General features: G+C 32.0%; 11 protein-coding genes across 11 annotated transcripts, besides 4 other annotated features; 7 read left to right on the top strand and 4 right to left on the bottom strand.

Annotated features, from left to right (window-relative positions):
- Positions 1-252: 252 nt before the first annotated feature.
- Positions 253-608, top strand: TVAGG3_0562110 (uncharacterized protein; the record flags this gene model as incomplete). The annotated part of the gene is made up of 1 exon (XM_001580643.2): positions 253-525. The coding sequence occupies one exon, from the start codon at positions 253-255 to the stop codon at positions 523-525; it is 273 nt and encodes a 90-aa protein (XP_001580693.1).
- A 216-nt stretch (positions 609-824) lies between these two features.
- On the bottom strand, positions 825-1,924 carry TVAGG3_0562100 (protein kinase protein; the record flags this gene model as incomplete). The annotated part of the gene is made up of 1 exon (XM_001580644.1): positions 854-1,900. The coding sequence occupies one exon, from the start codon at positions 1,898-1,900 to the stop codon at positions 854-856; it is 1,047 nt and encodes a 348-aa protein (XP_001580694.1).
- A 631-nt stretch (positions 1,925-2,555) lies between these two features.
- TVAGG3_0562090 (protein ubiquitination) lies at positions 2,556-3,378 on the top strand (the record flags this gene model as incomplete). Its single annotated transcript, XM_001580645.1, has 1 exon — positions 2,567-3,220. The coding sequence occupies one exon, from the start codon at positions 2,567-2,569 to the stop codon at positions 3,218-3,220; it is 654 nt and encodes a 217-aa protein (XP_001580695.1).
- Positions 3,379-6,742: 3,364 nt separating this feature from the next.
- Positions 6,743-7,782: a mobile genetic element.
- A 312-nt stretch (positions 7,783-8,094) lies between these two features.
- Positions 8,095-10,866, top strand: TVAGG3_0562070 (the record flags this gene model as incomplete). The annotated part of the gene is made up of 1 exon (XM_001580646.1): positions 8,095-10,866. The coding sequence occupies one exon, from the start codon at positions 8,095-8,097 to the stop codon at positions 10,864-10,866; it is 2,772 nt and encodes a 923-aa protein (XP_001580696.1).
- Positions 10,867-11,647: 781 nt separating this feature from the next.
- TVAGG3_0562060 (spectrin binding) lies at positions 11,648-13,057 on the bottom strand (the record flags this gene model as incomplete). Its single annotated transcript, XM_001580647.1, has 1 exon — positions 11,753-13,057. The coding sequence occupies one exon, from the start codon at positions 13,055-13,057 to the stop codon at positions 11,753-11,755; it is 1,305 nt and encodes a 434-aa protein (XP_001580697.1).
- Positions 13,058-15,316: 2,259 nt separating this feature from the next.
- Positions 15,317-16,356: a mobile genetic element.
- A 4-nt stretch (positions 16,357-16,360) lies between these two features.
- Positions 16,361-16,599: a mobile genetic element.
- Positions 16,579-16,600: a mobile genetic element.
- Positions 16,601-16,680: 80 nt separating this feature from the next.
- TVAGG3_0562020 (metanephric glomerular basement membrane development protein family) lies at positions 16,681-18,333 on the bottom strand (the record flags this gene model as incomplete). The annotated part of the gene is made up of 1 exon (XM_001580648.1): positions 16,681-18,333. One exon carries the CDS (start codon positions 18,331-18,333, stop codon positions 16,681-16,683), a length of 1,653 nt encoding a protein of 550 aa, XP_001580698.1.
- A 21-nt stretch (positions 18,334-18,354) lies between these two features.
- TVAGG3_0562010 (homeodomain-like family) lies at positions 18,355-19,039 on the top strand (the record flags this gene model as incomplete). Its single annotated transcript, XM_001580649.1, has 1 exon — positions 18,363-18,800. The coding sequence occupies one exon, from the start codon at positions 18,363-18,365 to the stop codon at positions 18,798-18,800; it is 438 nt and encodes a 145-aa protein (XP_001580699.1).
- A 148-nt stretch (positions 19,040-19,187) lies between these two features.
- Positions 19,188-19,541, bottom strand: TVAGG3_0562000 (uncharacterized protein; the record flags this gene model as incomplete). Its single annotated transcript, XM_001580650.1, has 1 exon — positions 19,188-19,541. One exon carries the CDS (start codon positions 19,539-19,541, stop codon positions 19,188-19,190), a length of 354 nt encoding a protein of 117 aa, XP_001580700.1.
- Positions 19,542-20,072: 531 nt separating this feature from the next.
- Positions 20,073-22,064, top strand: TVAGG3_0561990 (synthetase family; the record flags this gene model as incomplete). Its single annotated transcript, XM_001580651.2, has 1 exon — positions 20,073-21,998. The coding sequence occupies one exon, from the start codon at positions 20,073-20,075 to the stop codon at positions 21,996-21,998; it is 1,926 nt and encodes a 641-aa protein (XP_001580701.1).
- A 114-nt stretch (positions 22,065-22,178) lies between these two features.
- On the top strand, positions 22,179-23,756 carry TVAGG3_0561980 (RNA splicing; the record flags this gene model as incomplete). The annotated part of the gene is made up of 1 exon (XM_001580652.1): positions 22,189-23,751. The coding sequence occupies one exon, from the start codon at positions 22,189-22,191 to the stop codon at positions 23,749-23,751; it is 1,563 nt and encodes a 520-aa protein (XP_001580702.1).
- Positions 23,757-24,485: 729 nt separating this feature from the next.
- On the top strand, positions 24,486-26,414 carry TVAGG3_0561970 (unfolded protein binding; the record flags this gene model as incomplete). The annotated part of the gene is made up of 1 exon (XM_001580653.2): positions 24,537-26,405. The coding sequence occupies one exon, from the start codon at positions 24,537-24,539 to the stop codon at positions 26,403-26,405; it is 1,869 nt and encodes a 622-aa protein (XP_001580703.1).
- Positions 26,415-26,828: the final 414 nt, after the last annotated feature.

Below are 26,828 nucleotides of genomic sequence, written 5' to 3'. Positions count from 1 at the left end.
TCATATCTATGATATTTGAGATCAGAATTATCATTTAGTAATCATGTAAATACATATTCTAAAGCAAAGGTTCGCAAATATTAGATATTTTTCATATCCAAAACAAAAAACTTCGATTTAGAAGAAATAAATCACCAATTCCTAACTGACATACAATAGAGATATGTGAACTGTAAAGACTACATAGATTTCCAGAGAATAAATTTCATAAAAGTGGTTTTCTTTTCAAAAAGTTTTCAAAAATTTTATTTAATGGAATTCAGCAGACTCGTTGCGGAAGGAACCTCAACATTACTTCAACTCCCATCGTATATTGAATCAGAAACTTTTGCAGATGCTACAGGAGCTCCAAGTGGCTATAAAGTTCAATTTAATGTTTTTATCGCCATTATTATTGTTATAGCAATTATAGGACTCATTTTAGGCATTGTTGGTTCTTGCGTTTGCGTTAAACCATTATTACCGAAGAAAGAAGGAGGTGATGCATTCGATGATGAAGAACTTGACGACTTATACGCAGATTAAATTGTTTTTCTAGTACTTTTATATTAACACACTTCACTGATAATTACGAATTTTACATAAATATTATTAAATACGTTCTTACTAAATCTTTTATTTTTTATTGTTTCTAACTTATGCAGTCGTATTATTTTTTATATATCAGCTCATTTCTAGGCTTTACCCTTTACAATGAGTATAAAACGACCGTATAATTTTATTTTTTTACTTAATTCTCTTTGTTTGACTGGCTTATTTTGACATCATGTGAAAATTTTCTTGAGCAGGAAAAAGAATCAATGAGTAGGAAAGAAAATAAACTATTTTTTTTACAAACAAAAAGTTAAATTGATTAGCAGCAGCAAGATGATGAATCTGACATGTGGCTAAATGGAGGCTGGACAGTAACATTAGGTCCTAATAACCTTGCTTCAAGGTTATCGTCAACAAGTTCAACCCGATCGATTCTTGTTGCATCTGGACCACCAATAAGGTTTTCAAGTGGCTGAGTAACGGTTTTTCTGGCCTCATGAAGCATGTCAGCCCATTCAAAAGGATCATCTAATTTGGCTCCAATTCTTGTAAGGATTCTCTTTAAACTGTTGTACATAAGAGCGTAGTTTGGAGTATCTGTAAACCCGAGAGATGATATATGACGCCAAATTTCGAATAATTCGGGCGCAAATGGAGAAATTGTTTGACCAACATCGAAATTGTCTTTAAGGGCTAAAATCGTAGCCTTATCGTTAATACCTCTCCATGGAAGATATCCAACAATTAATTCAAGGGATAAATAAAACCATGAAATTAAATCGTCTCTTCTGGATAAATCTTCTCCGAAATGAGCATGACGGGATGCATATGCTTTAGTACCACGAAACCCTACTCTTGCGCGTGGTAATAAGTGTTGGCCAGTCTGGGGATTAACATAAACACGAGAAAGTCCAAAATCAATAAGACAAAGTGGGTGATCTGTGCCTTCCCTTGTAAGTATATTTCCTGGTTTAATATCACGATGAACAATACCGAAGATATGCAAAGATTCGATGCATTTCAAGATATGATAGGCAGAACGAACCGAAGTAGAAAGTGAAAGCTTATGGTTTGGTATTCTTTTAACGATATTTGATAGAGATGGGCCAAGAAGCTCCATAGAAAAGAAGGAAAAATCCCTTCCTTGCCCAAAAACACCTAACCGCGGAAAGTGTGGTGAAGATTGGACCTGAGCAATAATTTGAAATTCAAATGCAAGCGTTTTCTTTGATGCAGAGTTTTGTTCTGTTTTTAATGCCCACAAAATTCCAGTTCTTTCGTCTATAGCTGAATAAATCTCACCAAAAGCACCATGGCCGATTTTATTCCCTACTATATACGAAAGAATCCTGGATCCTGATTTCATTTTGAACTTTTGATTTTTGTCACAATTCTCAGTTTTTTTAGGAATTCAAACACGAGTGGAGTATTTTCTGATAAACATAATAGATATCTGACATGTAGCTGATCTAGTTGAAAATTTTTTATCCATTCGTTTAGCTTACCTATCATCAAAGCCGAATTGATCTGAATATATTAAACGCCGAGGGGTTGTTTAAAATATATCATGCATTTCTTATTGGGGCTATAATATCTCCTCAAAACAATTACGTATAATATAAAAAATTATCCGAAATCTGATTTGAGAAATCTTTTTTGATTTGGAAAACTTTTTTAATAAGAAGCTCTACACCATAACAATATGAAGATATTTCTCGATAGATGAACATCAGACGTTATCAATCATACAGTTTCATTGAATGATAACATAAAACTTCATGTATTGAGATAGCTAGAATACATATTGAGTTTATGTGTCAAATGAAATATATTTTCTTAATGAAATTTTAAGAGAAATACATATTTTTTAATAGCTGCGAATATTGAATGATTATTTTCATAAATGAGCATCAAAATAATACACTTTCACAATATATGAGTATTTGGAAACTTTTGTAATACAAAATGCAATTTTCACTTTCTTTTTTTTATTCGAAAAAGTGTCACAGATAAAATTTTTAAAAAGCTTAAGATGTCAAGTTCAGAGCAACCAAAAGATGAAAATTGGTGTAATTACAGTGACATTACACCAATTAAAGTATTCGAATACCCAAATCAAGCATCAAAAATTATTTGGAGTGTCAATTCCAATAATATTATACAAATATCTTCACAAATTATCGAATTAATAACAGCTTCCAAAATAACTATCCAAATGGCACTCTACTTGATTGATATTTTTTCACAATTTCGTGTGAAAGATATTAAATTATTTTCAGAGCTTTATCAAAAGATATCAAACAAATTTTCATGCATTATCCAGCCGAAAAATGAGAAATTGGCGACTCTTCTACATTACAAAGGTTTCAAATTCGAAAACTTCGAACCAGAAATGAAAGAAGCAGAAATTCTCAATTTATATCCACCAAAATCTGCTTTATACTATATTGCATGGGATAAAGTTGATGATCTTAAATCTAAATTCCCAAACCTTGATATTAATAAGGAGATTAATAAAATCACACCACTTGATTGTTCAATTAAATTTGGCTCAGAATTGTGTTTCAATTACTTGAAAAATATAGGAGCTAAATACACTGATAAATCAGAATATTATGCTGCTCAAGGCGGAAATAAAGAGATCTTTATGCACATGATAGAAGAAGGTAAATCATTTAAAAAATGATTAATATAGCATTGAATTTTCAAAACTATGAAATTGCAGAGTACCTTAAATCAAATTTTGGACAAACTTTTGATTCAATAGCAGAAAGTATGCATTTCGGAAATTATGTTGTTGCATCTTATTTACTTTCTAACGGAGCAAACATCAATGATATATATATATTTTTCCTCTTCATATTTATCATTGATTTATTACATTCTCATTCTTTTCATATTTATCATTATTTTATTGAATTCTGTTTCTCTTCATATTTAATATTGTTTTATGACATTCTTTTCCATTCCATGTTTATCATTGTTTTATGAAATTCTCTTTCTCTTGATGTTCCTCATTGTTTAATGACATTCTCTCGATATTAATGAATGCCCCCTTAGTATTGCCATCAATACGAAATCGATAGAGATTGTCCAATTCTTAGTTGAACATGGTGCAAATGTTAATATGAAACTTATTCTCTTTCTTTTCATATTTATCATTATTTTATAGAATTCTTATTCTTTTCATATTAATCATTATTTTATCACATTCTTATTCTTTTCATATTTATCATTATTTTATCACATTCTCTTTCTTTTTATATTTATCAATGTTTTATGAAATTTTTTTTCATTTCATATTTATCATTATTTTATCGCATTCTTATTCTTTTCATATTTATTATTGCTTTATAAAATTCTCTTTATTTTCATATTTATCATTGTTTTATGACATTCTTTTCTTTTTCATATTTATCATTGTTTTATCAAATTCTCTTTTTCTTGATATTTCTCATTGTTTTATTATATTCTCTCGATATTAATGAATGCCCTCTTAGTATTGCAATCAAAGTGAACTCAATAGAAATTGTTCAATTCCTAGTTGAGCATGGTGCAAATGTTAACATGAAACTTATTCTCTTTCTTTCAATATTTATCATTGTTTTAGATCATTATCTTTCTTTTCATATTTATCATTGTCTTATAGAATTCTTTTTCATTTCAAATTTATTATTGCTTTATCACATTTTCTTTCTTCTAATATTTGTCATTGTTTTATCGCATTCTCTTTCTTTTCATATTATTCATTGCTTTATCACATTTTCTTTCATTTCATATTTATCGTTGTTTTATAGCATTTTCTTTCTTTTCATATTATTCATTGTTTTATGACATTCTTTTCATTTTCATATTTATCATTATTTTATAAAATTCTGTTTCTCTCTATATTAATTATTGCTTTATTGGATTCTCTTTTTCTTGATATTTCTCATTGTTTAATGACATTCTCTCGATATTAATGAATACCCTCTTACCATTGCCATCAATACGAAATCGATAGAGATTGTCCAATTCTTAGTTGAACATGGTGCAAATGTTAATATGAAACTTATTCTCTTTCTTTTCATATCCATCATTGTTTTATGAAATTTTCTTTCTTTTCATATTTATCATTATTTTATGAAATTCTATATCTCTTCATATTTATCATTATTTTATTGGATTCTCTTTCACTTCATATTTCTCATTGTTTTATTGCTTTCTCTTTCTTTTCATATTATTCATTGTTTTATTACATTCTCTTTCTTTTCATATTTATCATTATTTTATTGGATTCTTTTCCATTTCATATTTATAATTATTTTATGAAATTCTATATCTCTTCATATTTATCATTGTTTTATGACATTCTTTTCCATTCCATGTTTATCATTGTTTTATGAAATTCTCTTTCTCTTGATGTTCCTCATTGTTTAATGACATTCTCTCGATATTAATGAATGCCCCCTTAGTATTGCCATCAATACGAAATCGATAGAGATTGTCCAATTCTTAGTTGAACATGGTGCAAATGTTAATATGAAACTTATTCTCTTTCTTTTCATATTTATCATTATTTTATAGAATTCTTATTCTTTTCATATTAATCATTATTTTATCACATTCTTATTCTTTTCATATTTATCATTATTTTATCACATTCTCTTTCTTTTTATATTTATCAATGTTTTATGAATTTTTTTTTCATTTCATATTTATCATTATTTTATCGCATTCTTATTCTTTTCATATTTATCATTATTTTATCACATTCTCTTTCTCTTCATATTTATCAATGTTTTATCGCATTCGCTTTCTCTTCATATTTATCATTATTTTATAACATTTTCTTTCTTTTCGTATTATTCATTACTTGATAAAATTCTCTTTCTCTTCACATTTATTATTGTTTAGTGTAAAATCTACCAATATTGATAAATGCCCTCTCAGTATTGCCACCTCAATTAAAGCATCAAATATTATCACTTTCTTAGTTGAACATGGTGCTAAAAATGACTAATAATTCTTTTTCCAATAGCATTATTTAAACAGCCCATTCACTATATTCACTATATTAATACACTCGAATTTAAAGATTGTCACATATTTCGAGGTATCAATAATCGTTTTTCAACATAATACAAAAATATTTTTTCCCATTTATAATGAATAAGTCTAATAATTTTGTATTGGTTTTGTGAGACATTTAAAATATAATCCAGTGTGAAACAATGTTGTGTCTTAGTGTGCATTTTTCTTTATGCCTTTGTAAGAATAACTTTTCAAATTTCTAAATGTCGTTTTCTTCAAATGATCGAAAATAATGTAATGTTATACATTATTTCCTATTTATACATCTTTCCACTCTTAGTCGGCATCTTAAAATATGCTCTATCTATCCAAAAAAGCTTAAAGTCAATTTTTTAACACCGATAAAAAATAGATTTAATATAGATTCGAGCACACAATTTCAAGCGCTTACAGATAGATCCTATGACATATCATCAATAACTATACAATATGCCCTATGGTATTGAGAAGTTTTAATGCAATGGTAAGTTGTTTGATAAGGATTTAGACTTTTTCTTAACTAAAAGAAAAATGCAAAAATTCTCTATTATGTAATTCATAACCAGCAGAATTTATACATACATATATATTGTTAACATAGTGTACTATATGATTGCACACGTTTTAAATTCTCAAATTGAATATTGGTCGCCCTCAAGTAAAAGTCATCGTCATCATGTGTCAAAAAATTCACAAGTAGGTTTCTTTATTCAAGTTTCAAAGATTCTAATGCAATACGCAATGCACATTTGTTATATCAATACTCGATTATTCATGTACTGATTCTGAAAACAGGTGAAAAAAAGTAAGTTTTTCTCTAACGTTAGAAGTGTTTAATATCAAGCACAGCATGTGGAATTTAAGTATTAGTAGTATATATTTCATCTCTCCCCCAAGTGAAGTCGAAATCCGAGATTTTTTCAGAGCTCAAGATTTTGCTATGCATTAACATTGTACACATATTTCTCTGCATATTGTGTCGCATAAGTAGCTATTTATTTCAAACAGATATCGTAGATAGTCGAAATAAAGAATCCAATGAAAAAAAAAATAAAATTGTGTCAGATTTTCCTCCGATTACGTTTCCAATTATACAACAATATTTCAAAAATAATAGCTTTTGAAATATTGCTTTTTGCTTTTTTTTTAATATTAAGGGTGCACCCGTATGTACGTTTATTTGAGAGGAGGAGGATTACCCTCTCAATTTTGAGGGATTCGTTAGTTTATTTTCTCGATGAATATGCAATAAAATTTGATTTTTACCTTATCAATATACTTCATATAATATACACATGTTCATGTAAAAACTTTTTTCCAAAATCCTCAGGAATTAAGGGATTTTTGAATTTTAAGAATTTTTTCGAATTTTTTCGAAAAAAAAATATTTTCAGAACAGCCTTAACGGCTAAGATTTAGGAACAATGTTAAGTATCAAAAAGAAAGGAGGTCTGATATAGACAACATATATCGTTGAAGGTTGAAAAAATCTCTAATATTTGAGCCCAAAATTTCAAATTTTAATTTTTTGAAAAAAGAGGCCACCCGTATGTACGTTTATTTGAGAGGAGGAGGATTATATTTTTGAAAGGGTGAAACATTATGAATATGTTAATTATATAATAATATGTATTATTATAAAAAAGAAAAAATAAAGCACGTTAAAATTTTTCTTTCTTGATTTTTTACAAAATCTACTTAGAATTATGCAAAATATGACTAAATAATTATAAATTTCAGGTTAAATTTTAATTTTGATAAATAATTTAAATTTCAAAATATCAAGTTCAGTTCGACTATGTATGTAGTAATTCCTCAATAAAGTGTCAAAACCCTATTAAAATATATGAACATTTTCAACATTTTAATGTTTTTATTTAAAAATTTGATGGAATATGAGCTTCAAACAATTATTATGTAAATAAAAATAATTAAATATATGTATTTATTCGTATTACAACCGTAGTAAGTCGATTCTTCCTTTCTTCTACTGAGGTTTGAATTTGATTTCGAATTGTAAAGAGATTCAAAGGGAAAATACTAGCGGAGAAAAACTACCTCCATGAAAGGGTCATAATGGACTCAAGTTGTATTTTTTGATATTTTTTGCTTTTCGAGCCTAAATAGGTAGCCAAGATAATGCCTAAAAATAAGGTTCTAAATTCTGAAGTTTACATGATCCTCTCGTGTGCACCCTTAAAACACTATTATTAGGGAATAAATCGGCAGATGCTTTAATGAGTTACTCAAGCAAAAGAGCATTATACACATCACATGCTTATAGACAGATTTACCAAATGCTCAATGGCCACTAGCATTAGTTATGTCAACCGAAATGATCGAGCTGACTTTTTTTCCTTCATTAATTTTTCTCATATTTAGGATTTCTATATAGAATTGACTATATTTTATATGTCCTATCCTAACAAATCAAAAAACCAATTGTAGATGAAACAGTTAGCGTTTTGTAAATATAAAACTTTCCGTTAGGAACTTTACAAAGCACTTATGTCTGAAGATCTCCTGAAAACTGCAAAGGGACTTATTGAGGGTGAAGGTGAAAAAGTCTTCTTAGCATATGAAGTAGATAAATATCACCGTAAGAACCCTGAGAAGCACGATAAGCGAATACTTGTAGTTGGCGAGTACCGTGCCATTTATTTCCACATTACTCCAATACTTGAAAAGAGAAGAGATTTCCATTTGATTGATCTCAAAGATATGAAATTGGACGAAGAAAATAATTTAGTTATTTTCCAATTCAGAGACAGATCAGTTGAAACACAGCAGGCTGCAAATCAAAAACCCGATCAGACCAAACTTCCAGAGCCTTCTTTATACCCAATGAAATTCAAACACGAAAATGCAAGAGAAATAATTCAAACAATTGCAAATCACTTAATTCGGATTATGCCAAACTCTACTATTGATCACATCAATGCTAGACCATATTCAAATATAGAGAAGCGCGATATCCCAGCTGCAGCTCTTTGCCGTCTCCATGCCTTCGAACGCGTTCTTAATTGCAAGCTATCACCAGAACTTTATAAACAATTCGAAGACACACTTAAATATCGTCATACAACATTCAAATTACCATCAAATACACCAAATGCTGTTGCTTCCATTATTTTAGCTGGTCTTCAGTTAGATCCATACCTTGAACATATCAAGCTCACTTCTCAACTTGGAAAGAAGGAGGAAGATACGACCAAATTAAACGTTTTCGATGCAGCTGCAAAGACTCCAAGCCGTTTCCTCCCATGGAGACATTTAACATTCAACCAAAAGACATACAAGAAATTAACTTCAATGCTCTTAACATTCAACGATAAATTGGAGAATTGCTTCATTCATGGCTTTACATTTGCCAACTGCGGCTTTACAAAATTCCAGAAGGAAACAGAGAACAAGTTTGATGAATTCTTTAACAGTATGCAGAAGTTTAAGAATCTCCAGTCTCTTGGCTTCGATAACTTCCTTCACAACGACGAATACAAGGAGGAATTCTTCAATCGCCTTCTTGTTCCAGTTATTTGCGAGAATCTCAAGTTCTTACGCCTTGGATACGATAATTCCTTCCAACTCAAGACAATTTTAAGCAATGCAGCCCATTTCCAGAAATCGCTTGTTGCATTATCCCTTCCACACGATGATCTCGAGATTTCCGATGCAATTTACGAAATCATGAATGCAAATCTTGCAAATCTACAGGCCATTTCCCTTCGTGCCAACTTCTGCATGAGGACTACACCCACCACAGGCGAGCTCCCACCGAACATCCAAGTTATTGATGTATCCAAATCTTATTTCGCCGACAACTGCCTTCTCCAGTTCATCAGATTCATTCTTAAGACCAAATACACCCATGGCCTTACTCTCAACCTCTCCGGACTCGATTGCACATATCCAAATGATCTTCCTGTCAGCGTCGAAGAGATTTCCAGAGTTTGCCAGTATATTACTGCTCTTAAGAACTCCAGGATTGTTGGCCTCAACTGGTCCGACACTTCCATCCCACAACCGTTCGTTGAAATGCTCAGAAAACAAGTACAGCTCAATACACTTTTCATTGACGGTTGTCTCGGGCCACATGATGAAGAAATCCTCATGAACTTGGCAGAAGTCATTGTCCAGCTTCCGAAACTCCGCAAATTATCAATCCGCGGCAAGGACAAATACGTTTTAGGTGAAAAACTCGTTCCTTTCATCCAGAAAATTGAAGAATCGAAATCCTTAATTTGGTTGGACATTTCCGATCAACAAATTGGCTCCAACGGTGTCAATGCACTCCAGAAACTCATTCCTGTCATGATAAATAACGCACAGCCACATTCCGAGAACTCAGGAAGCAACGAAAACCAAGAGAAACCAGTAGTCAATGAAAACTCAGAAAAACCAGAAGACATCAAGATTCCATTCATTGATTTCGATGGATCCGATCCAGATGCACAAGACTGCATCATGAACTTTGTTTCTGCTGCACAACAGACGTCATCACCATTCATCATCTCATTCCCATTGAGAGATGCAACAAAACTCCAGTTGAACATCCCCAATCTCATCAAAGATTTCAACACTCTTTCTGGAGAACACTTGGAAGCAAACACAGGATACGAGGAATTCCCAGTTCCTTTCGATACATATGTTCATGAGAGTGATTTGGAAGGCCACTTCCCAAGCTATTTCTCAAAGGAATTCGAGAAGTTCTTGCAGGAAGGAGAACAAATCATTCTTACAGACCAAGAGCCACAAACACCGAAAGAAAGAGATATCCAGCCAGAATCAGAGACAGAAGATGACAAGGAAAGACACGAGCGCCAAAAGAGATTCAAGAACTTCTACTTGAACATCGAAGAAGAAGAGGAAGACAAATTAGAATCTCCTAAGGAAAGAAATGTCAAGAAATCTGACTCTAGTTCATCATCATCTGATGAAGAAATTGCCGAAGAAAAGAAGACAGTTTATCCATACATTAAGGAAGATCCAAAGGATGAAGAGGCGGACAAGACACAGATCGACTGGCCGGACTTCCCAAGTAAAGATAAAGAGACAACATTGATGGATAGAGAAGAAGTCAAACTCCAGAGAGAAGCACTCCTCAGTTCAATGAATGAAGAAGAGAAGAGGGAGTTTATAGAGGAAGAGCGTAAGAAATGGTCTGAAACACCAATCGCTGATGTAATAGCAAGGACACAACGCGCTTTCAACTGCCAAGATGCTTTAGAAAGACTCACTAAGAAATATAGTCCTGCTGTACTTCGTCAGAATATTCAGTAATTTTTTTATATTCAGTAACAATTTCTTTTTTTTTTAACGTGGAAAAATAAAATATTTTTGATTTTGATTTATAAAAAAATACGATCACAATGTTTTAATAATGTTTTCGATTTATTTAATCCATTATACTCATACTCATGGTTTAAACCACTATATCTTACACTCAAACATAATAATTAATCAATCTGAGGAAGAATTTGTGAAAAAAAATGCGTTTTTTTTCTGATAATGGCATGGTTGAAAATTGGGGCTTTTTCAGTACTCATCTTATCAAAAAATGATATACTTTTTCGATATAGCGACTCAAAAATATCGGATATAATTATCTAGTATATGATTATCTAGTATATGATTATTTTAGCTTTTAATGCCGAACAGCATTTGAATCAAAAATAAGGGGTTTTCCGAAAAGTGCAAAAAATGCGCAAAGTAGTCAAAAGATGGATGTATTTTTTCTTTTATATTTTTTGCATATGCAATTATTACTATACTTTTTTAATGGATTTGATTATATATAATAGTCAACTCCAAACTTATTCAAATACGCAAAATACGGGCAGATTCAATTTTGAATTATCGTTTATGGACGGTTTTTGCACCTCATATAAAACCAAAAAATAATCATATGCTAGAGATTCTTGCGCAAAATTGAATTGAACACAAATAAATATTAATCTAAAACGTATTCATATGCTATATTTTCATTTTTAGCAAAAATTACAATTTCAATTTCTGTTAGTAATATGAATGTAAGTTCATTATATCAGAGATTAGATTTTGCGGCAATAATCTTATCATAGGTGCAAAATTGAGATTTCATCTCAATTTTGCACATATAATGGTAAATTATCATTTTTAGAGCATGCTATAAATTGTTAATTTATTTTTAAATTTTAATTAATTCGCCTTTGAAATCAAATACTTGGATAGCTAATTCATTATCACTGTCATTATTGTGTTGATTCTTACCTGTTTGAATTATCATGAAAGCAACAAAATAGTCATTTGTTTGAAGTGGAAATTCTTGAGTTTCAGCTTTTTTAAATGCATAATCTTTATTATCCAATACAACAGTTGATCCATTTTCCTTTATACCTTCTAGCCTCCAATATCTCAAAAGATAATCAGATCTGAATGCTGAAAGTAAAATATAAGAACTTGGTTTTAATTTATATCCCTTGAGATCAACACGTATCCATTGATTATCTGACTCATAGTATGTATAAAAATCATCATGACTTGAATATGTATTTATATCTGTTATTTTTCCCCTGTTAACAGATGATGATGAATATTCCATTTGAATTTCTTTTGAAATTTCGGTGTATCTCAACACATGTATATTAATAGGATTATTTGAAATCTCAATTAGGGTTGGAATGAATGGTTTATCGAATGATGAATCAGAGTTATTCGAGAGTTCAATTTTATTTCGAATATTTGAATGATAATGTTTTAGTGTGTCTTTATAAATCTTTAGAAGAATTGATTCGAATGAATTTTCAACTGAAAAATCATAAATTTCTTCAATTATATGAGAAGTGCAATATGCTAATGAAATACATCTAAATAAATCAAAGAACTTATTGTCACGTTTGCAAATTTCGAGTAGTAACATGCATAATTTATCTTCGTTTTCAATTTTTAGAGATTTAGATGTTAAAATTTTTTCGAAGAAGTCATATCCAAATTGAACTGTATATTGGATAATATCAGCGTCATTCAAACAATATAAATGTGATGTAATATATTCGAGACATTGATTTTGTGTTGTTAAATCGTTTTCAATAACAGAAATTTCATATTTCCGAAATACGTTTTCATTTGTAATGGAACTATCTGTTTTGATATGTTTTATATACATTTGTATCAAGAGTTGATTACGAAAATGCTTCCCAAATTCAAATATATCATGATAATGATCTTCATCTTCTTCAAATTCAAGAATTCCTGTCTCTATGAACTTTTTGAGTATGTTGATTGAATCTCCACACTTGATATTTAGATTCAATTCAATCGATGATATCTGTTTATTCAAAATGCATTTTTCTTTAATTAGATCTGAAAAACAAACTGCTGAAGACTTCAATGTTTCGATTATTTGTCCATTCATCTTGACATTCAATTTACCACATTCTCTAAGAATGCTTACACGTTCTATTTCATTGCACAATGTTCTAACTTGTACCATGCAAAAAAAAATTAAATAAACTGCTCGTCAAAAAGCGCAGGTCCTATCATATTTTTGAGTCAACTCATACAATTAATTCTATGAGTTTCTCTCAAATTGGTGTCAAAATCAGACCTGCGCAGGTCTGATTTGACCTTTATTCCTAAACATTGAAAATTTAGGAATAAAGGTTAAAATTAAAATATGTAAACATTTAAATTCGCCACCATTTTTTGAAAGATCAAATTAATATGCATGGATTACAATTGAAAGCCAACTTTAAATAAGGGTTTCGTTTTGCGAAAAAAACGTACAATACGCAATTTCGCTAAAAAAACATTTAGCTAGCAATTTCGACATTTGACTCCACTCAAGACGTCACTTTTTTAATTTTGCGGTATCATATTTTTGGAAAATCTTTATGAATATTATATGAAAAGTCTCTTTAATATCTATATTTCATATTTTTATCGATTTTTAAAGTTTTTGCGAAAAGTATTCAATTATTTTTGCTATTTTGTCGGGTAAATGTCAGATTTGCGACATTTTCTGATATGATATTCAGATTCTACGTTGATAATAATGCTTATAGAACCCTCTTGCTATTGTGTCAAAATTGCGAAACCGATAGCAAAAATATCTCGCAATATCAAAATTGAGATATTGAGTGAATTATGCATTATAGAGATTAAAAATCTGATTTGTGAAAACATCTCATCAGTTTCTAGCTAATTCAAAAATCTTTACTATCTTATTCGATTAAAATGAAAAGGGAATAGTTTCATTATGCTTTAAATGACAGCCTTATAATATAATCATAGTTTTCGCTCAATATGCAGCATTTTTTTTCGAAATCTATGGTCAATATCCTAAATACTGATTGCTTTGCATTCATATCTCTTACATTTTCTATACCCACATCACTATTCATTGCGATTCCTATCTTTTTCATTTTTGTTTGTTTCTCATAATTTCTCAAAAACCATGATAACTTGATATTTGTAAATATCATACTTTATAACGTAAATAAGAACTTGACCTATTAAGAAAAGCAGTAATGAAAAGAAAATCTGAAAATCATAAAAATTACAAGTTTCTGATGACAATTAGCTTAATTAAACCAGGTACAAGATTATATAATTGTATTTTCTATCCAATTATCCATATAATATCTTATCCAGAAAAAATAACTTGATCAATACCAAATGATTTTTTAACTAGTAAATAAAATATTTTCTTTACACACACATTGTATATCATAGTTTTTTTTTTTTTTGGTTTCGCAAAACATCCAAAAACAAATATGCTATAAAAGTGACAATTTTAGCAAAACGAAACCCTTACTTTAAACAAAAGAACTGATGAGTGTTTCATCCTAACGATTTTTTTGTAAAAAAGTCGAAAATTGAGGCATTTTTGATCGTCATTCTGGACTTTTTTTTATTGACTCTAATATAATACAAAAATTTGAATTGACGGATATTACAAAATGATGCCGAATCAAGTTATTTATATGGAATGTTTCATGAGGGTATCTACACTTAAGTTTCATCAATAATAATCAAGAAATGATTTAATTTTTCTACAAAATTGTTTCGTACCGAAATGGCTAACAAAAAAGTGACAGAAAACCTTAAATTGCGCGGCAATTTTAATTAAAAAAATAAACATGAATTTTTGTGATTGATATTATGCATTTTATTTATATTATATAAGATTTAAATTTAGGGGGAAAATTGGAAAAAAATAAGATTGGAAGTCTTTAGGTAAGAAGGAAAGGGCAAGAGATATATAGTGTACCTATATACCTCTTGCCCTTTCATTCTAAGTAGAAATGGGAATTGTAGGCTATGAGGCACTGATATATAATCAGTACCTCATAGCCTACAATTCCCTTTATTAGACTTCCAAACTTTGAGTTAATGTCAAGACATTAACTCAAAGTTTGGAAAACTTCACGTAAGAATCAATCGTCAAAAACCTCGATTGCAGTTATATTCATTGTGTTAAATTTGATTTATTTTGAAATTTTTATAAATTAAATTTTATATAACATAAAGCGTTATGAATTAGTATTTCCATATGAATTTTATCTCGAAAATAGTAATTCTGTACAGTTATATTTCGGTTAAATAAATATATCTAAATAGAAAGAATCAGAAAAATCAAATTATTGGCGCCAAAAATGTCACCTTTTTGGTGAGCCATTTCGGTATGAGATAAATTTTTCTACAAAATACTTATCTCATTGAAAAAGATTAAATCAAATACATATATTAAGGGTGCACCCGTATGTACGTTTATTTGAGAGGAGGAGGATTACCCTCTCAATTTTGAGGGATTCGTTAGTTTATTTTCTCGATGAATATGCAATAAAATTTGATTTTTACCTTATCAATATACTTCATATAATATACACATGTTCATGTAAAAACTTTTTTCCAAAATCCTCAGGAATTAAGGGATTTTTGAATTTTAAAAATTTTTTCGAATTTTTTCGAAAAAAAAATATTTTCAGAACAGCCTTAACGGCTAAGATTTAGGAACAATGTTAAGTATCAAAAAGAAAGGAGGTCTGATATAGACAACATATATCGTTGAAGGTTGAAAAAATCTCTAATATTTGAGCCCAAAATTTCAAATTTTAATTTTTTGAAAAAAGAGGCCACCCGTATGTACGTTTATTTGAGAGGAGGAGGATTATATTTTTGAAAGTGTGAAACATTATGAATATGTTAATTATATAATAATATGTATTATTATAAAAAAGAAAAAATAAAGCACGTTAAAATTTTTCTTTCTTGATTTTTTACAAAATCTACTTAGAATTATGCAAAATATGACTAAATAATTATAAATTTCAGGTTAAATTTTAATTTTGATAAATAATTTAAATTTCAAAATATCAAGTTCAGTTCGACTATGTATGTAGTAATTCCTCAATAAAGTGCTAAAACCCTATTAAAATATATGAACATTTTCAACATTTTAATGTTTTTATTTAAAAATTTGATGGAATATGAGCTTCAAACAATTATTATGTAAATAAAAATAATTAAATATATGTATTTATTCGTATTACAACCGTAGTAAGTCAATTCTTCCTTTCTTCTACTGAGTTTTGAATTTGATTTCGAATTGTAAAGAGATTCAAAGGGAAAATACTAGCGGAGAAAAACTACCTCCATGAAAGGGTCATAATGGACTCAAGTTGTATTTTTTGATATTTTTTGCTTTTCGAGCCTAAATAGGTAGCCAAGATAATGCCTAAAAATAAGGTTCTAAATTCTGAAGTTTACATAATCCTCTCGTGTGCACCCTTAAGGCTTCACTAACATGACAAAAATTAAAGTCTCTTGAGATATATATTCTATGATGTATATCAATGCTATATTTATCATTATTTTTAATTTTTATTGACCCACCTAAAAAAAGCCTTCTTCCACTAACATGAGTTATAACGTGCTTTTTCTGAAAATGATAGGCTAGGATTAGTATATATCGTAGAGCATATTTTTCAACTTTTTAAAAGTTTTGAATACTTTTTGTCATGTTAGTGAAGCCTTAATGAATAGTATTTACAAAATAACATATATTTCTTTAGAGTTTAATATAAACATATATTAATTTATTACAAACAAATATTAGTTTTTATTCTGTTTCTGTTTTCTCAGTTGAGACAATGTCTCACTGAATTGTTTCCTTATCATCTTCAGTTCTTGAACCATAGCCTGTTCTTCATCTTCTAACTCTGAAATGAGAGAAAGAGCTGCTTCGAATTTCTTGCGCATTTCACTGCATTCATTTGATTTTTTACGTAATTCCTCAATAATTATCTCGCGTTCTTCAAGATCTCTTTCAAGAGATCGACAACTCTCTTTCAGTTCCTTTTCATTCATCAATCCAATAGTAACTTCTTGTTCTGGAAGTTTTGATGCTTCAATTTCGGCTGATTTGACTGATTCGCGTAATAAACTTAGTTCTTCTTCATTCTCTTTCTCTTTATCTTTGATTTCTAATGCGATTCTTTCGATTTCTTTGTTGAGATCTTCAATCTGATTTTGTATTTCTTCTGTTTCCTTTTGATATTTATCATTCTGGCTATTGTATCCGTCGAGTTCGAGTTGTGACTTATCAAATGACTTCTTTAATGTTTCAAAGTCTTGTGATGATGTGATTAAAATTTGTTTCTGCTGTTGTGAAACAGCTTTCGCACGAATGAGGTCATCCTGGAGAGAATTGAGTTTCTTCTGTGATTGTCGAAGTGATTCTTCGCTTCGTTCCCTTTCTTGTGTCAGCTTTTGTTCGTTTTCATAGATGTTTTTACTTCGTTGTTCAACTTTCACACGCCATTGTTCGATTTCCCGGTTGATAGGACCAAGTGTTTGAGGAAGTGAAAGCTCCATCTCTTCAATGTTAGATCTTAATGTGTTACATGATTCTTTTTGTGAATCTAATTGAGATCTGAGTGAAGCAATCTCAATAGCGTGTTCCTTTTCACTCTGGCTGATCTCTTTACGTATGTTTTGGATAGAATTCTTAAGATTATTCACTGTATTCGAAACTTTTTCGATTTCTGAACGATAAGAAGGATCCAATTCTTCAATTGAAGTAATGGTGACTTGCTCTGCTGTCTCAACATTCATTTGTGATAACTGTATTTGTAACTTTTCGACTTCCTTTTGTAATTCGTTAACTGATTGTGGACTGATTGAAGCTTTGATGGAAGCAATCTCTTTCTTCGATTCATCGATCGCGTTTTGAATATTAGTCTGTTGTGTTTTGAGACTGTTTTCTCGATCAACAAGGTTGTTGTATTCATTCAATGCGTGATCGTAACTTTTTTGAGCAGCATCAACTTTAGCTTTTAATTGTTCTGCTTCTGTTTGCTTCGCTTTGCAAAGTTCTGATTTTTCGTTGATCTTTTTTTGTAATTCATCAATGTCATTGTTTTTAGATGCAATTTTTGCTTTCAAGTCTGCAATGAGTTCAGTTGATTCTTGAATTGAAACATTGATTTCACCTGCTTTTGTTTTTGATTCTTTAAGTTGTTGTCTTTGAAATCGCAAATTTTTAATACGTTTCTTAGCTTCTGTTAAATCTGTTTCAAGTTGTGTGAGTTTTGTTGTTAATGTTTCTTTGAGAACCGGAAATGTTGGATTATCTCCGCATAATGCATAGTATTTCTTAGTTTCTTCTGTTTTTTGCTTGACTACAGCTTTAATCGTCTTGAGCTCATGATTCCTGCGTTCTAGTAATTGCTCTAATGCTGGAATATCAAGAGAATCAAGCAACATATGAATCAAAAAGTGACAATTGATATTTCATGCGCAAAGAATACAAAAAATTAAGCGAAGAAGAGATCTATGAGATCATCAGACTCAAAGGTAATGGCGTCTCAGCAGCGGAGATTGCTCAGCAAATGAATTGCTCTGAAAGACAAATTCATAGAATTTTGAAGAAGAATTCTAATGGAGAACTCCTAGTACATCAAAAGAAAGAAGTCGATATCTCACAGAAATTAGATGGCTGCGTTTTACAGGAACATCATTTGGCTTGGATTCAAGAAGAATTTGAAGTAGAACCCGGAATTTCTTTGGAAAGCATAACAGAAAGATTAAACGAGGAATTTGGAATTCACGTTTCTACATCAACAATTTGGAGAAACCAAAAGAATAACTCAATCCAAAAAATCATTAATCAATTAAAGCAAGCAGAAAATAAAAATGCTATGGAAGGCATGCCATTACTTATACCTCAGTAATTTTTATAATATTACACAGTTAATTTCATCATTTCAAATTAAACAACATTTAATCATTTTCAAAAGAAGAAAAATTGAACTGGTTTTCCAAATTGGCCGGAATACAATTGGATTCAACTTAAATTTAACAGATTATTGAAAAATTGTTTTTTCAAGCTTTTCCACCAGGATTGGTACAAAGAAAAGTATTATGTTGCCAACAAGAGATCCTTGTTTGACTATTCTTAGCTTGTTTATTGTAATAAAAATGAATTTATTTATTTTATATTTATCTTTTGCAGAATCAATGCATTCATGTTCATAAGTTTGTTATTTTAGATTATACCATTATGAACATGACCCAAGATTCTGTTATTTAATATATGAATTTTCCAATTATTTCTTATCTCATTGAAAGTTAAGGTTGGTGTTAAGAATCGTAATGGAAAGATTCCACTCACCTTGATAATGAAAAATAGACACTGTGAAGTCGTGAAAAGCGCTTGTTGCTTCTTGTACCAATTCACCAATTAGATTTGGTGATAATGGTTCAACTCCTCTCATTTTGGCTGCATAAAATGGAGATATCGAATTAGTTAAATGTTTCATCGAATCAGGAGTTAACAAAGAGGTGAAGAATACTAAAGGAGAAAATGCACTACTTTCAGCTTCACGAAAGGGTCGTCTCGACATTGTGAAGTACCTTATAGAATCTAATTCTAAAATAAAAACGAAGAATTCATTTGGATGGACTCCGCTCATTATTGCCTCATATTACGGAAAACATGATATTGTTAAGTATCTCTGCAAGTGCAGTCAAAAATGCAAGAACCAATAATGGAGATACAGCTCTCACTCTTGCAAAAAAACCGAAAAAAACTGAATGAAGTTTGCTAATATCTTCTTTCTATTGGCTGCTTATAAAATAGATAGTAGTTATTATACACTTTTATTCAATATCATGACGAACTGTATGCAAATTAAAAGAATTCTTTTTCCTTTCTTTGATATTTTTATATATGAATGCATATAAGAGTTAGAATGGTTGTAAAGGGTGCTCTTAATTCATTTGTAACTTTCGATGCTTGTGGCTTATCACCCGAAGAGTCTATTTGCTTGGATAAATTTAAATGAAATATCATATATATGCTTTTTTCCATACAAAGTTTTTTATAACTCTCCATAAGCAGAGACATTATGTTTCGCTTTTGGAATTCGCCCATAGCTAAATTCATAAAAAAGGGAGAAAGAAAAACTGACACCTAAACATACAATCAGTTAACTTATAAAAAAATGGATTATAAGCCAAGAAACCATGAAAAATATCTTGCAATGAAGAAGCATGCTGAAGAAAATCCCGAGGAGTTTTGGGCTGCAACAGCAAAAGAGACACTTAACTGGATTAAGTCTGATTTTACGAACGTTATCGGCGAAATTGGAGAAGAAAACTCATTCTGGTTCGACGGTGGCGTTATGAATACCTGTTACAATGCAGTCGATCGCTGGGCAGCAGCAAATCCTGATAAGGTTGCCTTGATATACGAAGGAAACGAACCATCAGACTCATACACTATCACATTCGGACAGCTCAAGGAGAAAGTCTGCAAGATGGCTAATGTTCTCCTTCAACACGGCATCAAGAAGGGAATGACCGTCGCATTATACCTCCCTGTTAGTGTTGAATGCATCATTTCAATGCTCGCTTGCACAAGAATAGGTGCAATTCATACAGTCATCTTCGGAGCTTTCGCTGGTGATGCTTTAAGCTACAGAATTTCAAATTCTGAAGCAACAGCTGTTGTCAGCGCAGACTGGTACATGCGTGGCCAAAAGAAGATCCCAATGAAGAAGACTCTTCTTTCAGCTCTTGAGAATTGCCCTTTCGTGAAACACGTTATCATTTCAAATCTCGAAGAGACACAATTAGAGGAGCCAAAGTATACAATAGAGAGTTTCCAAACACTCTTAGAAGCTGCTCCTGCTGAATGCGAGTGCCAACCAATGCAGGCTTCCGATCCTTTATTCATTCTCTATACTTCTGGCTCAACAGGCGAACCAAAAGGTATCATTCATCGCGTTGGAGGTTACAGTGTCGCATCCGCTCTTACATTTAAGTACGTATTCGATATTGATGCAGATTCTGTTTTCGGCTGCACATCTGACCTCGGATGGATCACCGGCCATTCATATGTTTGCTATGGCCCATTACTTAATGGCATTCCTACCCTTATTTTCGGCTCTTTCCCATTGTATCCAAACGCAAAACGCTCATGGGAATTAATTTCAAAGCTTCACTTAACACATTTCTACACATCTCCATCTGCAGCACGCGCTATTGCAGCTCATATCAAAGATGTCGATCAAGTTAAAGAATACGATATTTCATCCCTCAGAGTCATTGGCTCTGTCGGCGAAACACTCGATGAAGAGACATGCATTTACTTACATGATGTTTTGGGCCAGAAGAAATGCTGGATTGTCGATACTTATTGGCAAACCGAACTTGGCTCAATCATTGCAACATCTGTTCCAGGAATTGAGAAGCTCCCACCAGGTATTGTCGGTCGCCCACTCTTTGGAACAGATATTGTCCTTATTGATACAGAAGATCACCATGTGGTCGCATCAACACGCTCTTCTCCACCAAATCAAATCGAAACAGGCTTACTTTGCATTGCTACTCCATGGCCAGGTCTCGCAAACGCTGCTTTCAAGTCAAACAAGTCATTCAAAGAAAGATATATCGTAAAAGGAACACATTACTTCTCAACAGGCGATACAGCACAAATCGATACAAAAGGATATATCAGAATTACAGGCAGAATTGATGACCAATTATGCGTAAATGGTCACAGAGTTGGTCCAGCCGAAGTTGAAGAGGCAATCATGAAATTGGATGACGTTCATGATGTTGCTGTTGTTGGTATCCCTTCAAAGCAGACTACACAAGCTATTGTAGCTTTCGTTGTCGCAAAAGTTGAAAATGAACAAATGAAGAAATCAGTTAGTGACACAGTTACTCAGAATTTCGGTGCAATTGGAAGACCACAAAAGATTATCTTTGTTAAGGCTCTTCCAAAGACAAATTCTGCTAAAATCATCAGAATGCTCCTCAAAGACTTGCTCTTAGGAAAAAGAGGCTTCCAGCTTCCACATACACTTTCTAATCCTCAAGATATTGATGGAATTATCCAGGCAATTGATGCAGAAATGAAATAATTTTAGAAAATATTATTTATTTTATAGATTTTTCATAAAACAAGATATAATTAAATATAAATATCAATTATCTATTTATTTCCACTAATTTTTTATTTCGAATTCCTGCCAGAATAAGTGATTTTGAAATCATAAATTTTTGTCAAAAATTCAATCGAAATTTGAATTAAAAATAATCATCAAAATTCAAATGAATTCGGAAGAAAAGAGTGACGCGAGGTATTTCCCATCTGAAACAGAGACCAACATATTGGTTAACTACCTCAAAATATATTTTTCTAATCCAGAACGTTCAGTTAAACGCTCACAAGTTGTTCAAGATGTTGTAAAAATCCTGTCTGAAATGAACTCACATTGGAATCATAGAACTGTTAGATTATGGTTTAACAACAATAAGAAGCTCCTTGGCCATAGCCAACCTCAACAAAATTCTCAGCCATCATCTCAAGAAACAATGTTTGACGCTCCTGTTCAAATAGTACCCAAAAACGTATATTTACCCCCAAGACCAGCATCAGCAGCTACAGTACTCCCTTATTTTGACCAATCAAATTATTATGACCAGAATATGTACGCACAGCAACAGTATCAACCAGTTCAACAGCTTTTACCATCAACAGTTTCGATGGTTCCTCCCAAACCTACATCAATATCAGCACAATTAGAAACTCAAAAAGAATTCCTTTCACAGCCACAACCAATTGACGTATACAACCGTGCTGATCAGATGCTTCATAACGCCATACTTAACTCTAACATACAGAAATGGGATGAATTCGTTCTTCCTCAAACTGGCCAAAAATCAATTTTCGACAGGAACTCGATATCATATAACGCACATCAATTTAATTATACACTACCCGTAGATATTACTCCATTTGATACAATTGATGCTAGTTACTGCTCAAATAAGTCACCAGCGATTATTATCTCAGATAAGACACTTACTGTCGAAAAACATACTGTAGAATTACCACTTACATCATACGCAACATCAATTACTGTCAATCCAGCTGATGGATCCATCTGGACTTACTCAGGAAATACAATTTACGGAATTGACACAAATCTTGAATTAATTGCTCAAGTATCAACAGGAAATCATGTTTCTAAATCAGCAGCACTTACTTTCCTTGACGATCAACTAGTTTTTGCAACAAATTCTTATGTATCTTGTTGGTCACTCTCAGGAATCCAAGAAAACTCAATGTCACTTGGATTTTCAACATATATGACATCTATATCAGCCATATCTCCAATCGGTGATTGTTTATTGCTCAGTTCATGTGATAATCATTCCATTTACATGTTTGCTAAGCAAGGACTTTTAATTCAGAGGTTTGTTGGTCACTGCGCAGGAGTCACTTCACTTTCTACCGTAAACGAGAATGTTTTTCTCACAGGAAGTGCCGATCAAACAATAAGAATTTGGGATAAAAGACAAGGCCCACAATTAACACTTTGCAGACACAATGGAATAGTTACAAGTGTTTGCGCAAGTGATGATGGCAATTTGATAGCAAGTGGTGGCACTGATAATATCGTGAGAGTTTGGGATTTAAGGAAGAGCGAAGTTTGTTTTGGAGGAAAATGTTCTTCTCCTCCTCAATCTTTGGCTTTAAACGACAATGTATTGACTGTTGTAACAAGCGAAGCTGTTGAAGAGAAGTATTATAACAATTGCAAGTTTATTGACCCCGTCTATGACGAGAATATCCCTCAAAACGGACTTCTTCATTATCAGATTTTTTAATTTTGTAAAGATTTTTTGTTTGTTTGACTATATTCGTTTATTTCATAACTCATTTATTTAACAAAGCATATTATATTTCATTTTACAAAAACAAAACATGAGATTTCAATAAACAATCTTGTTTGATCATTAAGAAAAAACATAGGAACTGTTGTAAATGAAGGATAATCTAATACATTTCAATCCCCAGAGTAACATGGCATTTTGAAGATTTTATAAAGGATCATTTTTCAAATTTTATAAATAAAGAAGGAAACCAGACTCATATGTGGCGTTGCTATACAGGATATCCTTACACCATTTACAAACAATGAAAACTAATATTATTCAAGGGAGAACCGAATGAATTTCGATTGACCCACTTATAATATAAATCTTCTTACAGTTTCTGTTTTATTTGCAAAAATATGCTTAACCACAGAGTTTCTGCTATAATAAGTGGGATTTTTCGAATTTTGAGAATTCTCTCAGAGAAATGCGTCCATATTGCGTTGCAAATAGCATATCATGAATTTTTATATGTATAAACAAAATTATACAGGGAAATTGTCAAGGGAAAATTGGGAAAATTTTGATTGATTTGAATATTCCTTACAAATATCATCAGGTACAAGTAACATATCCAAATTATGCAACTATTAGCGAAATCTGTATGTAGCCAATTATGATTTTTTTCTCTTTCAAAATTTAAAATTTTATTATTCATCAATAACTACATCTACTTACTTTGAAATCTTATTTGAGATAATTTTATATTTTCTGATGTTTACAAATATCAAAAAACAATGTTGGCTACTTGCGGAAGGCATCTTAATTCTTCTTTCGCTCGTTCCTTTGCTAAAGGCGCATCGCCTATCATTGGTATCGATCTTGGTACAACAAATTCTTGCGTCGCTGTTGTAGAAGCAGGAAAACCAAAAGTTATTCCAAATTCTGACGGACAACGCACAACGCCATCAGTTGTTGCATTCGATAAGAACGGACAACTCTTAGTTGGTGAACAAGCAAAGCGTCAACTCGTTCTCAATCCTAAATCCACCTTCGCAGCCACAAAGAGAATTATCGGTCGCACATTTGATGATGATATGACATTACAAGCAATGAAGATGTGCTCATTCGAGGTTGCCAAGGCCGAAAACGGCGAAGCTTGGGTCAGAGACGGCAAAGGCAAACTTTATTCTCCTTCCCAGATCGGTGGATACGTTCTTGCTAAGATGAAAGAGACTGCTGAGGCATACTTAGGCCAAAAGGTTAAGGATGCGATCGTCACAGTCCCAGCTTATTTCAACAATGCACAGCGCCAGGCTACAAAGGACGCTGGCCGCTTAGCTGGACTCAACGTTATGCGTACAATCAACGAGCCAACAGCTGCTGCACTCGCCTACGGCTTAAACCGCAAGAAAGGCGAAACAGTCGCTGTTTACGATCTTGGTGGCGGCACATTCGATATTTCCATTCTCGAAATCAGTGACGATGGCATCTTCGAAGTCAAATCTACAAACGGAAACACATTCCTCGGAGGAGAAGACTTCGATAATGTTTTAACAAACTACATCCTTCAGCAATACAAGAAGGACGAGAACATTGATCTCTCTGCAGATCCAATGGCCGTCGCACGTATCCGTGAAGCCGCAGAAAAGGCTAAATGCGATCTTTCATCTTCAATCATGACAGAAGTCAATCTTCCATACATTACAAGTACAGGAGCTGGTCCAAAGCACCTCTCCATGACAGTCACCCGCCAAATGTTCGAAGCTCTTACATTACCTTTAATCAAGAAGACTCTCGACCCAGTTACACAAGCTCTCAAGGATGCATCGATGAATCCACACGATATCAACGAAGTCATCCTTGTCGGAGGCATGACTCGTGTTCCAAAGGTTATTTCCTCAGTTGGCGAATTCTTCGGCAAAGATCCATTCCGCGGTGTCAATCCTGATGAAGTTGTTGCTGTTGGTGCTTCAATCCAGGGCTCAGTACTTACAGGAGGTCTCGATGAGATCTTATTATTAGATGTCACACCATTATCTCTTGGTATTGAGACTATGGGTGGCGTTTTCACTCGCCTTATCCCACGTAACACTGTTGTCCCAACAAAGATCACAGAAAGCTTCTCAACAGGTGTTGATGGCCAAAAGAACATCGCAATTCGCGTTTACCAAGGAGAAAGAGAACTTGTTAAGGACAACAAGTTCCTCGGTGAATTCAATTTGGTCGGTATCCCACCACAGCCAAGAGGAATTCCAAATATCAATGTCACTTTTGAAATTGACGCAAATTCGATTATCCACGTTTCAGCTGTTGACAAAGGATCCGGCAAGGAACAGAAGATTGAGATCAAGCAGTCAGGCGGATTGACACAGGAAGAGATCATGAAGATGATCGCTGATGCTGATAAGCACAGGAAAGAAGATGAACAGCGCAAAGTTGTCATAGAACAATCCTACGATATGCACGGATTTGTTGGTGAAATCGAAAAGCAAATCCACTTCAACAAGGACAGATTACCAAAATGGCTCATCGAAAAGGTCGAACAGAAGGTTAAGGAAATGAACGCTGCTCTCGCAACATATGATATGGATAAGATCAATACTGCTTTCAAGGCTCTTCAGGCTGTTGCTATGGAAATGCCAGATAATCTCAAGGTTCGGTAATTTTTAGTAATATTTTTATTATATCTTTCTTTAGTTATATTTTATATGAATACAAGTTTTATATATTTTGAAATAAAAAGTCTTAATTCATAAATAATTTTTTTGAAAATTAAGTTTTTTTCATTGAATGATCATCAAACACTCGAATTTCAGAAGTTTTATATGGCATGTTTCCATCAAAAGGCTCATTTACTCTATATATTAGTTAGATTTCAATTTAGATATGTTAAAAATATCAATCAATATTAATAGAGAAGCAAGATTCAAGAAGAACTCAAGTAGGATAGTTTGAAAATTCCAATAAATATGGAATTTATGAGTTTTTTGTTTTTTGATGATCGAAATTGTACAGTCATTTCTCCGATTTCTCGGTGAATCATATTTGTCGGTGAGAGTTAATTTCAATGATTATTTCTCAATTTT

Source organism: Trichomonas vaginalis, chromosome II, assembly GCF_026262505.1.
Source record: "Trichomonas vaginalis G3 chromosome II, whole genome shotgun sequence".
NCBI classification, from domain to species: domain Eukaryota; phylum Parabasalia; order Trichomonadida; family Trichomonadidae; genus Trichomonas; species Trichomonas vaginalis.
Note: the sequence above shows the minus strand (reverse complement) of the source record. Positions and strands in the feature narration are given on the sequence as shown.